Raw genomic sequence first — 13,274 nt, forward strand, 5'->3', positions numbered from 1 at the left:
GTTGCAATGCAGTGATAAGGGTGTGTGTCTTAATGCTTTATTTCCCCCCATTGGATTTATCACTTAACTAGTCATAAAATCTTATGTTAACACTTCACGTTAGTATGCCTATCATGCCAGCGTTTTGGTGAATATGTAATATGATGCCCGTAACATTTGGATTCATTTGAAAAATAAATAAATGAATAAAACACCAGACATTAGTCAGATATATTTACAACCTACTTTCAGATTTGTGTTTTCCTGAGCTATCAAGATTTAGTTTTCTGACACAAAACTGCTTATATACATCCTTATACATGCTAGATTGTGCCCAGTTATTGGCCCTTTTATATAGTGTTCATGTAAATATAATATTTCAGTGTTTTTAACACTCCGACAAACAGGCAGAAACGACCAATTTCAAACAACCAGTTGCAGCTGCTGCAGCTTCATGGGGAATTTGAAATGAGTTGAGTTAAAAAAAAAGTAAATGTACTTGCTGTTAATCTGCTCTTTAATTTATTGATTTTAGAAGGCATCCTGGTCAAGTGTACAGTCAATGAATCCGGAGGACGGTGAATGGACAGAAATAGGCATAATGATGTCACCCACTTGTTTCTGAAGAGGCTTTACGTTTCCCAATGATGACTGCTGCCATATTGGAAATGTTGACTCGACACGGCTGTCAATCACCTTGGAAACAAGGTGGGCCTTAAGCCTCCAGGAAACCAACTACAATGCACCCTCCTATCAGCCTTTCCCATAATTATGCCTGATTATGCAAAAGTAGATTCCAAAAAAACAAAACAGATGAGTTTTAAATGTTCACGTCTCATTACATTTTTACGAATATAGAATGAGCCATATAGACCAAAACCATTTATGTGCATGCCATCTAATGGGGATTACTTGTTTTCATTATAGGCTTTATTTTTGAATACTGGAGGTTGATGCTTGGGGTGAATGCTCGAGGCCTACATTGAAACATTAAACTGGAGAAAGACATGAAAAAATAAAATAGATGAATTAATAGGTAAACACATGAGTGAACAAACACTTGCACTCTGTAGATTCAGCACACAAGTGATGAGACTATAATTTGAAAGGAGAATCTGTAGTTACAATGGCATTAGCTGCTGTCATCATCTAAATGACTGACAGACGTTTTGTAGTTGCCCAGCAACAGCAGCAGAGAGCTTTCAGCACTTTTGTGTGCTCCTTAGGAACAAAAGAGAGTGGTAAAACTTGGTTTCTTTTTTCAAACAAATGCACCCTGAATGATGACAGCCCATGTGCTTTTGATAGCAACAAAAGTTAATAATTAGAAGAAAGAGAAAAAGAAACACGGAGAACTTGAGAACAAGATCTGTGCCAGCTTCTTTGCTAAATAAGGACTAAAATGTTCTTGAGTCTTCCATTCTTGATCATATAGGAACGACATGTGATGGTTTTGTAACAGTAAATTGTTTACTGTAATAACTACTCTTCACATGCATGAACCATAAATATGATAGTCTGTGGGAAAATTAGAAGGATTTTTTTTATGTGCCCAAATAGGGACACAGAATGAATTGCCAAAGACTTATTATTGTAAATTATCCAGTGGCAGCATTAGGCCTATTTCCGTTAATAAATTGCAATGTAATACGTTTAATCACATTGTTTTATTGCAGGACCCCCAGAGCAACTGTTTTGACCCCTGGAGGTCCCCAGACCCCACTTTGAAGAACAGCATGTCTTTAATGTCTTGGTTTTTCTGTGTGTAAACAGATGCGCCCCCTGCAGGTAGCATTCCCCCACTGCTCCTCCTCTTCCTTCTATACTCCGCTCTCTGACTCCACGGCACCTCATTCACTAGAAGATGGCGGACTGCGCTCCACTATTAGATGAGGAACTCTCGTCCTTTGTCTTCAATTACCTGACAGAAAATTCCGGCAGCCAGGTAAGACCTTGGCCTCTATGGAAACACCGATCTTTGGGCTTTGCACAGCGGGGCGTGTTTTTGCACGTCGCCGGTCGTGGCGCGCGCAATGCCCGCTTGATGCGAGGCTTGTGCCCGGCTTGTCAGCAGCATCTCCCTGGTTCAGAGCGAGCCGGTGTCTCGGTCTGAGTGCGTGTATAGGCTACTGTATGTGTGTGAATGTCTTGACGTCTGGCTTTCACGTGTTTTTGGAGGAAATGTCATCAGCCATGGCCAATGAGGAATATGTCGGATTAAAAATAATGTATTTTTCTGTGTCGGTGCTGGAAGAGGCGAGCAGCCGGTGTGTTGCTGCTTGGGGAGGATTATTTGGTATGCAGGGGGGCGCTTTGGAAACTTTTGACGCATTCTTGAGGGAAGTTTTAATTTCAGTGCCTGAGACTTGGACACGTGGTGCGCCTGTGAACACATGGATTTAGCCGGAGGACTATTATGATATGAAATAATTTTACTAATCCGCCGGTTTCAGGACTGCTTGGTTTTAATTTTGTGCAGGGGAAATTCAAAGTTATGTCTTTTATTCGCGACTTTATCCGCTGGTATGATGCTATGATGTATGTATGTTCCTCGGATATTTGAAGAGAATGTTAATAAACTTGTGGAAGCAGTGCAAAACATCAACGCTGTGTAGTGAATTGTATCCTCTCTTCTATAATCTGCTTGCCCCAGCACCATGAGCCTCACCGGGGATCTTTGTGCTGGGTATCAGAAGGCTGTTCGGTGCGCTTCTAAATTAAGCAACTCTCAACGATGATCCCAGACATTTCTGCAGATGTGTCTAATATTCACGTTATATTATATCATAGTAATGGCATTTGAATACAGCCTCTGTGCAACAATCCAACTGGGGAAAGTTGGTGCGTTTCACACGTTTTCGTAACCGTTTGCGTAATCGTGCGTTCGTCAACGATTACAAAACATTTGAGTGGTGAGCCTGATTGTAGGCTGTGGCAGAGCAACAATAGATACACTGGCTGTGTGTCTGAAGATGAGATGAGTGCTCTCTTTAAGTTATCTATGGTGTTGGAGGGTGGAGAGTATTTTTGCACAGAATTCCATGGAAGCTTCAGGCTGCCAAACTACTTAAGGAAATCTCTGTAATCCTGGGATTTCCTAATTATTGGCATGATGCACAACAACTACAAAAATTGGTAATGCTGCAAATGAAAGAATGGCACCTTTAATTGACATCGGCACTCAATCAAAACACCATGCATTACTTATTAAAGAAATATGGGAATTTTTACAACTGGATTTGCTGATAATCCCAGAATAATCTCCTTTCCAAGTACCCTGCGGAGGGCGGTAGCGAGTGGCGCTAACAAGTATAGAAGTAACCGAATTGTTATGCAAACAATATTTAGCAGCACGAGCTCCCATGCCATGTTAATTGACATGCATTTAGTTGTTAACATGTGACGTGAAGGTATTTGAGAACATTTCCCGTGCGGGTTTGGTGAATTCACACACGAGCAGATATAATCTCCATCGCCCTCCTCGCTTCCGAAATACGCATGGATCATTATCGTGCACTTAAATCCTCAACATGATCTGTCATTTAACAAATGCCCCCCCCCCTCTCTTTACTGCATCACAGCGTGACGTAAGATTGCAGCGTGGTGATGGTTTGCGCTTTGAATGCACGATCATTCTGTGGGTGTGATGAAAGCGGGTAGTGGTGTGCCTGTGTGTGTATTGTAAATGTGGAGGGGCTGGGGCATCTGTCACAGCTGATTGGCAGTTTAAGCAGGTTAATTCAGCGTGTGGTGGGATCCACGGAGACTGTGGGCTATTTATAACGCGCAGCAGTGACTTGTGCTTCCACAGACCACATCTACAGTACAAACACAGACGGATGTTTCTTGGAGGTGATGAGGGAAAAATAGCACCCCACCTGCCACAAAATGCACCAAAACATTAACATTGACATATTGCATTATGTCCTACATGATCACAGATCTTCTTATTCTTAATGTGTAATACAACACATTGAGGTGTGAATGTCAAAAATGTAATTTGCTGCAGACTTACAGCCCCACCTTGTTAAAGATGGCTTCTTGTTGTCTAAAGCCATTTGCCTGATGACCATATCACACTAAAATATGGCAAATGATGAAGACAGTGTGCAGGTGTATTTTTGCAACTTAAAATTCATCTTCTCCTTTGCTCCTGCGTTAATGTTCATTTTTAATATTTTGTCCATGTAAGTTGATTTATTGATGCAAAAGTTTATCTTCAACTAACCAAAACATCTGGAGTCAACAACACCACATTATCTTTTTCTATTTCATGCACATTTTGCACATTGAAGTTTCCAAACATTTTAAGCTGTATTTTATAGACATTAGATGTGGAATTGAAAATGTTTACCAGTTAAATAAAATGTTAACTTGTGATAAAATGAATTAGCCATATATGTATGTATGTGTGTGTGTATATATATGTATATATACAGTATTATATAAATTAATACTGTGTAAACATTATAGAGCTTGAGAAAACATAATAAAGTCAGATGCTAAACACTGATTCTAACGAAGCTTCAATGAGGTAAACAACAGTAAATCATGGATGCACTCCTACAGTGGCATGCTGTTATATTTGCTGCAAACGCTCTTTTCTTGGGCATATAGTGCTGTATAGCTGCAGACGTCCTTGAGGGACACACACAGCGAAACAGTTTGAGTAAAAAGAAGGGCGAAAGAAAAATTAAAATGCTCATTAGCACGGCTTAACTTCTTAAGTCTTCTTACTCTTCTTGTGTAATCTGATAAGGTTATCTTCTTTACAAACACAGCATTAATATGTTAATATTTACTCAGGGTTGTTAGGACTGCCCGGTGGTTTGCTCCCTCTCTCTCTCTCTCTCTCTCTCTCTCTCTCTCTCTCTCTCTATGACTATGCTGCCCGCCCCTGCCGGCTGGTTATTGTAATACTACTCTATCCTCGTGACTGGGGTTACAGAACAGGGCTACTGCAGTCATGTGAGTTGTAGTGGAAGGGAGGGAGGGAGGCGTTACCAGTGACGTAGAGGAGTGACAGCAGACCCACCCCCCCGGCCTACTCCTCCCCCTTCTCTTGCTAACATGTGACTGCTTCCTCATCCTGCTCTGCCTCCCTTGCTCACTCTATACATAATGTACTCATGTTTACTGTAATTTCTCTCACTTCCACTGCCTGTCGTGTCTTTCTCTACATTACTATCACTGCAAGTTTAAACCTGTGGTAATCTATTATTGAAAGCAAGGAATTTCCTTGTTTGCAAAACTTATCGGGCAACCATGTGGCTCGCTTGACTTGTTTTTCTGACATTGTAATTTGAATTTTTGTCACCTTTTCTTGGTTAGACAAAAGTTATAATTTCTCCTCCAGGGAGCTATAAGCAATCTGCTAACTTGGAATAAATGATTGCATATTTGATGTTTTTCATTGGTTCATTATGATCTCTGTTTTGAATGTTCAGCCTTGTACAAGTTCATCGACCACAGGCTCACTGGTTTACTGCTGCCTCACTTCACTCTCTGACTCCAGAAAAACAAACGTGTGGCTTTCAAATGAGTGTGTCATGTCCTATTTGTGTAGCTTCTAAACACACAGCTCCATATACTGATGATCTCCCACATGCTAAATCAAAGAAAGAACAAGGGTTCTTACGTTTTATGATGATAAATTGCACCTAATTGATTTAAGATTACGAGCCCATACAAAAGCATTTTGATTTATTATCTCGTTCAAAGTAAATCATTTGCGAAACAAATCTTGCAGTCTGTTTATTGGTGATTTGGTGGGGTGATTGTGTTATGGGTCAGTTGTGTAATGAACAAGTAGAACATCTGATAAAGTTGACGTGCAGGTTACTATAACGCCATTAATGGTTAAATTGAATAATGGCTTCCAAAGATGATCTTAACATCTCTACTTTGTTAGCTAGCTGCTAGCAGTCACATTAAGCAGAGACTCTAGATGACTGTTTTTACTTGACACTACCTGCTACTAGCAACATGCTACTTTTTAGCATGGACACTAATTACAAACAGGCGTAGACCAAGTCTTTGTTGAGTCCATTGGAGGCCTTGACCCTAAAGATTATTTTTTAAAAAGACACTGAAAAGCCTCCATCTCGTTGACTGTAGATGTCAGAAGCTTATTTTTGTATGCAGTTTCTCTCCCAGACTTTTTTCAGTGCTAATCATTGACCGGGTGTCGAGGGCCGGTCTGGGTCCATCAAGGGGATTGACTCTGGGAAGATCAGGCCGACTTAACGTCAGTCAGCACATCCTGCTGTAACAGGACACAACCAGCCACAGGGCATGTTCGTAAAATATTAGCTGCAGCCAGTCAGTTTTTCCATTCAGCCTTCAGGAGTTGAGTAACCACACTCCTAATGAGAGAGATGCATGCAAGTTGAAATCCAGGGTGAATGGATGAAAAATTCCTTATGTCAAATTAAAATCAAATATTTACCCGGAAAACCAATCATAATCGTAAGATACACAAGCTTAGAAATAACTTATTTTGCTGACTTTACTTTGAAGTTCTGTTAAGGAATGGAGGTCAAATGTCAAGTAAAAATAGTTGCAACAGTTTCTTCACAGGGTGCATTACATATTTAAGTGTATTCAAGTTATCTTTCTTCACTATTCTGCTCAAAAAGTGTTGTTATCATATAAAGAAAAGTCCATCTCTAGTATGAAAAACTGCCACTGAAATCGGAGCCACATAGCCCTTCAAATTCTTTTGAGGGGTGCGTTCAAATTAACCACAAAAAGTTCACTCCATGCCTGAGAGAGGCACAAGATATGAGTCAGTAGTGTATAAGTAATTGAAAAGTTTTTTCCAAGAACATTTTGTTCCCACATAACAACAAATGACTTCCCCCAAGATGCAAGTTATTATCAAGTGGACTCATCAAGACAAAACTGAAAAGTGTTCAAAACGTTAATTGCATCTTTGAAACGATGCCTACACGTTCCAAATGGAAAACCTAATAAAGCTTAAAGCCATTACTGTGCTGCTGTGTAGCCCTATAGAGCCTTGTACTGTCAGTCAGCACATTATCCCATAACCAGGATCCCTCCTACGCAGCCAGCAGGCGCTCAACTCTCGGCTATCAGATGATCCTGTCGGAAGTCACACACTCCCTCGCTGACCACATTAAACTCGGTATATAAACCAGCGCTATAATGCATCTATACTTAGTCCACATGCAGACAGACATTACTGTCCTGATCTAGGCGAATAAATCTGATAGAAATTGGACAGTGACAGGAGTGAATGATCCGGACAGCCAGGTGGACAGACAGGCAGACAGACAGGTGTATAAATAAAAAAGCTTTGAAGTTCCAGCAGAGAGTGATGGATGCAGGTGTTATTGGCAGGGACTGGTTTCTGCACAGTGCCAGGGACTGACAGACACTCTTTCTGCAGTATGTTATCCTTCTCTGTCCTCTGATTTTGGCTTGTTTTTTTTTTGTGACTGTCCTACATTTTCTTCCAGCCTTTCGTGTCTTTCATTCCCTCTGTTACCCCCATTTCTGTGTCATCATCTTCCTCTCTGTATCTCTTCCTGTCCGTCTTGAGTCGTGATGTGCAGTGCTGCAGTGCAATTCGTTCTGCTTGCTACCTTGCAGTGACTCCCCTGTCCCTTCTGTCACTGTGTACGGAAATCACACACACTTGCTCGTGAGTGAGCATCACTTGCACCCACTCAAGCACATAGAGTATAGCATGTGTAAATGCAGGCGCACATACGCTGCTGACTCAACAAATATACACGACAACATTAAAGCGCTGTAATAACTTGCATACATGCATTGTGTAACTAATGGCCATTAAGGAAACTATGTGACGTCATGGCTTTAAAATAAGTATACAGACTGTAACTTTTGTTAACACAAGAATCCAGTCTCTTGGATAAAAGGCCCTTGACCATGCAAACCATCCAACATCACCCCAACCATCACCAGAAGCAAAATACTAAGATCTACACACCTCCACAGAAATACATACGTCATGGTATTTTGACACATTTGGGTCACTGCCATATCTAAGGGCTGGGGTTGAGAAGACTCTGGGTGGAAATCGGCAGGACATAGGCAGGTTTCATTTAAGGCAAGGCACAGGCCAAAGAAAGGACAGAGTGTTCCCTTTTCCATAGTCGGAGGGAGTGAGATGTTGAAGTGCATGACATATTATTTTAGAGGTACAGTGAGCAGTGGGATGATGTTTGTGGCGGTGTTAGATTTACAGCTTACATGTTGTTTTATTACATTTTCTCTGTGCCAAGATGAATGGCGAAGTGTTAAATCGATGAGACGGATACAGACTCACCCTGCGATTGCTGCTAAATTGACTGTGGCTCGGGTGATGTTTCCTTAAGTTGTGGTTACTGCGGCTCTGCAAAGAGGTACCAAGTGGATATCTATGACTGTGCATGTGTGCAAGACAGTGTCAACTTTACATGTCTATGTGTTGTTGATGCTCATCATATGCCTTTTGTGTGCGTCACAATGGGCTCTGGGAATATAGCTGCTTCCTTCCTAAATCCCTCGGAGGTTCATCTTGCATCCGGCTTCAAGGGCCCTTTGTGCGTTTGTGGGCCTCTAAACACAGACCACACACTGCTTGTATGTTTCCCATGACATACAGTAGTGTGCTGTTGCTAGCTAAAACGCTAGCAGAGAGGCAGGTGAGGGGTCTCTTAATAATTAATTGAGTGGGGATTCGTCAGCTGCTCACTCAGGCCTGCCTGGCAGCAGAGGCTACAGCCAACACACACACAGACGCACACATGCCCACACTCACATCAGAGGCTGAATGATTTCTGGATTACACAAGAATGATTTTCTCACTCAGAATCAAGATTGCAGTTATCTCTCACTGTGCTCAGAGGAAACCAATTTTCATAAAAAATAGTGCCTCTGTAATCTGATCTTCTCTGGTGTGCTGATGTCATGCATAAGACTCATGTCATTAATGTGAGTGCATGGAAGTACCATTTAAAATCTCCTTAATAGCAGTTGTTTTTCCATAGCTTTTTTTTCTCTTTTCATCACTGCCTGAGATATCAGGTTGTTTTATAAGCCCGTGTCATGTTGCAACGTCATGGCACAGAAATGCTCGCAGAAACCCGGTTCTGTTAACAGATTAACAGATTTCCTGCAATATTAAAAACTCTTAACAAAGAATTGGGTTCTGTATCATTACTAAGGTAGTCATGCAAAAGCATTACCGAGATTTATTTTTTCAGAAATCTGTCATCATATAGCAAAACGTGCCTGTATTTGCATTCTGGTCATTAGTGAAATTATTTTACTTTTTGAGATTAGGCAAAATTTCCCCCACAGGATATCACGGCTCTCAGGATTTTCAAATTGATTTTAGCCCGACTAGAAACTTCATTTTAAGTTTAAGTGCTGTAACTGGAATTTATGGAAAAAAATGATCTTAACTGGATTTTGTACTTTCCTCTCATTTATTTTTTTAACACATTTGCAGCACATTTTCCAGGTATGCAGCTTGCGTTGTTTATAACGTCACGATGTATCAAAGAGAGTCACGTCCTTCATTGAAGCAACTAAAGGACTAGATAGAGCTCTGAATTTGACGCTTAAATATCTCTGCTAATGCAAAAACAGCCGATTTCATCAAGATTGCTTCGGCCATATTGCAATTTTGAACATGATGAATTGTGCAGCTCACACAGGATCAAGGAACTCTCCAGATTTTCATTAAGTACTGATTGTGATGGCTCATGCTGATGCCTATGGTCATTACTTTTCATTTCCATTTTCTCTTCAATCAGTTTTATCTGTTGTCTCCCGTATATGGAGCGCAGTATGGCTCTGCTGGCAGTGTTAACCTTTAGCCTGGATCCTAACACAGGGATGAAGAGCGGTAGTGAGGGCTTACCGAGCAGCATGGTTCAGGGCCAAACACAGCTACACCGTACATCTTCATTAGATTGGTGTCCAGGAGCAAGGTTATATCCGGCTACACCTGAGGGTTCTCTCGCCCTATTTGGACTTCCTAAGATGATAATTGTTCAGCCAGTTACCATCACAGAACCTACCGTGGTTTCCATCAAGTTATTTATATCTGAGCTGAAGTAGCTCATGATTTTATAACTTTTTAGTCTCAAAGAGTAATCAGACTTGAAGTCTCTAAGAGTATGACGAATGCCTAAGGGAACCTGAAGAGTCAGAGGTCACGGTGTCAGCCCAAGAAAGCTCTCAGATCAGGAGACGGACAGGGCAGGTCTTTGTAGACTGGCGACTGCTCTTGAATGTCTAAATCCAGTTTGCGTTCTATCTTGCATGCACTCTTGCAGGGGTTTTCGAACAGTGCTCCTTCCCCTGAGGTAGAGCAGCACTCAGCCATGCAGAGAGACCAACACGCACAGTGGCTTCCTTGCGTGTTTGAGACGCGGAGAGAACAGATATTGTTGGAAGAAGTGAGGAAAAAGAAGCATCCAGAGACGCCGGCGAGGGGGGGATACTGCTTACGTATTCCACATCTTCCTTTTGCTTTCTTGATTAATATGATAATCTATGCAGTTCGTCACCATGTTCCAGGATGTTGCTGTTCCCACCGTGACTCAAACACAGAGAGGGATCTGAGGATGTAGATTTCTTCTTTTCTCCACTCTCTCCAGGCTGTATAGTTAAAGATGATATACTTTACAGTCAGAGCTGTGATCACTGTTATCACCTTTCATCACATTCACATTCTCTCCCTCTCTCTTGTCTTTATGGTGCAGACACTCAGAAGACCTTGATGTGAAGTTTGCATTTTCCTATTTACGGTTAAATCAACATTTACGTCATCGAACCTTCAGGACTCAGCAGTTGACTTCCACACAACTTTATCAAGACACTGACTGCCTTCACAGCCCATTTGCGCAGCATCTTTGGATACAAAGCAATTGAAGGGTGTCAGCATGGCATGAACTTTTACTCGTCAAGTTTTCCGATAGACTGAGAGCCCCTTTGTATTCACCCATCACGAGGTGTTTTTTTAGCAGGAGCCAAATGGTCTCCTTTTTTTCTAAAAGACAAATAACTTCAAAAACCTACTCGGTTAAAGTCAGCGTGTTCTTCTGCAAGAACCAGAGGTCATAAGGTGCTGCATAAGCTGTGGCTAGTTTGTTTCTGTGTTCTTAGTTGTCATTTCATGTTGCTGGACTTATTTTCTTTTACTTTTGAAATCCAAAGAATGATTCATTTCTCCCGTAGAAAACTCTTTTAAGTAAACGTGATTCTTGAAGATAAAACATGTGGGCGCATTAAAGAGTTTTCATTTGGAGCTGAAGTGAAAAAGTCTGAGGCGAAACCTTTTTATCAAACAGCCAAATTGAATTCAACAGACAGAATTCAGGGTTGAACGCAGCGTGGTGTCGTTGTGTTTAAAAAAAAACAACAAAAAAACGTGCCTTGGATGTGGTTGTGCTTTGTCTTCCCATGGAGAATCAACATATATTGATTGTGCCTATTGTGGACATTATCTGGAGTTTTCACCTGAAAGGGGGTCGATAAAGTGGCCTGGTGTTGTATGACCCTTTCTTCTCTGCCTGGAGGACGACATCAGAGGCTCACAGTTATTTTATACTTCATGTGTTGGCTGCTGATGGTTGATGGAAGAGGACGTCATGTGTCTGAATTTCTCCTCACGTCTCCAGTGTTTACTTTATATCCAAGCACATATGTTGAGGTTTGCATGCACGTGCTAACGTGTGTCTGTGTGTGTGTGTGTGTGTGTGTGTGTGTGTGTGTGTGTGTGTGTCACCCATCCTTAGCTAACCTTTACTGCTCAATTTGTATTCATCACAGGAACTCAGTTGCTGTATTGATAGTGTCAACATGAGCATGGGGCTGTTTGTCATTCTACACACATTCATGCACACTGTCTGTTTCACACACACACACACACACACACACACACTGCAGTTTTGTAGAACACCTGAGGGAGATAGGACGGAGGTTGTATCCAATCTCACCCAGCAGCAGCTCAGGGCTTTAGCACTGAGGTATAGGGAGACCCAACAGTCGCCGAGCGAGCTGGCTGCCCTATTTCTTTCAAGCTCTCCTCCTCGATTACCTGATTTATCACGGGGGCAGCCGTCAGGGAAGTGCCTTATTTTAAAACAGAAAAGAGCATGCAGAGAGAAAAAAAAATCTCCTAAGATCACAGGAGATGCTTATACCAAAGCGACATGTCGGCGTTTCACACGTGGACAAGAAGCGGCATATGATGCATGTAAGATAGTGGAGGCGGGTGGGGCTGGATGTCGGGGAATTTGGGATTGCAGAGCTTACAACTGCAGTGATTGCTTTTGCTTTAAATACAATTATACAACTCTATTCCTTGAATGAAATGGATTTAAAAGTTAGTGACATGTAAAAGGCACCAGATGCAACATAATTATAATGGAAGTTAAGATTTGAAATCAACTTGTAATATTCCTCTGTCTGGCTCAAGATAAGCCTGTTTTGGGGTTTTAGGTTCATTTGATTTATCAGCATCTAAATTCTAGATTTAGGAGTCTGGAGGATTCAAATAAAGATTTTAATACTGTTCACAGGTATAAAAAAGTGGGATTTTAACTTCTACTTTCCTGTAAAAATAGGGCTTGTCTTTTGTCTACCATGGTTGAGAAATCAGACTTTGACACTTTCTGCTGTTGTTAAATTGAGACTTTGACGCTGAGCAACACTGTAATAAAACTGAGGAGATGAATGGGAGTTGTGCGACAAATGGAGGTGTAAACGCTGTTTGCTGATATTGGTTTGGGCTCCGTCACAGCCCACAGCATATACTGTAGGTCTCCCTCTTACTCTCTCTCTCCTTGACATCTTGCCAGCCTTTTGGCTGGGGCTCGCCCCATCTTATCCCCCAGACAGATCGAGTTGTAAAGATGTCTGGGCCGTCGATGGGCAAGCACCCAAACTGCACAAACACACATCATCACTCCACCGACAACAACACTATAGCCTGCTGGACCGGGGAGTTGACACACACACACACACACACACACACACACACACACACACACTGGTAGTCTGCCAACAGAAACCTATATACCAGTACGTCTTAATCCACCAATCCAGCAGGATTATTGGACTGTATGTGATTACAACGCATGCTGCATGAGGTTAGGGATTACTCAGTTCGTCTGTGGGTATTGTAAAAGTTTCTAAACTGCTCCTCTGGAGGGCTTGGGGTAAACAGCAATGAGATCATGAGCTTGTTCTTCTTTTCTAACACTGTCAAATATTCAACCTTACTTTGGGAGTTCTGCTTCTAGACCAAAACA

The 13,274-nt window shown here is 41.6% G+C and overlaps 1 protein-coding gene across 1 annotated transcript in view; it reads left to right on the plus strand.

The window, feature by feature from the left end:
- The first annotated feature begins 1,802 nt into the window (after nt 1–1,802).
- ppargc1b (peroxisome proliferator-activated receptor gamma, coactivator 1 beta) overlaps nt 1,803–13,274 on the plus strand; it is a 93,434-nt gene continuing 81,962 nt past the window's right edge. The window contains exon 1 of the mRNA XM_079352341.1: nt 1,803–1,924. Within this exon, the coding sequence (XP_079208467.1) occupies nt 1,844–1,924 (81 nt within the window). The 5' untranslated portion in view covers nt 1,803–1,843. The remainder of the gene's footprint in view (nt 1,925–13,274) is intronic.

The sequence above is a fragment of the Symphodus melops genome (assembly GCF_947650265.1).
Source record: "Symphodus melops genome assembly, chromosome: 9".
NCBI lineage: Eukaryota > Metazoa > Chordata > Actinopteri > Labriformes > Labridae > Symphodus > Symphodus melops.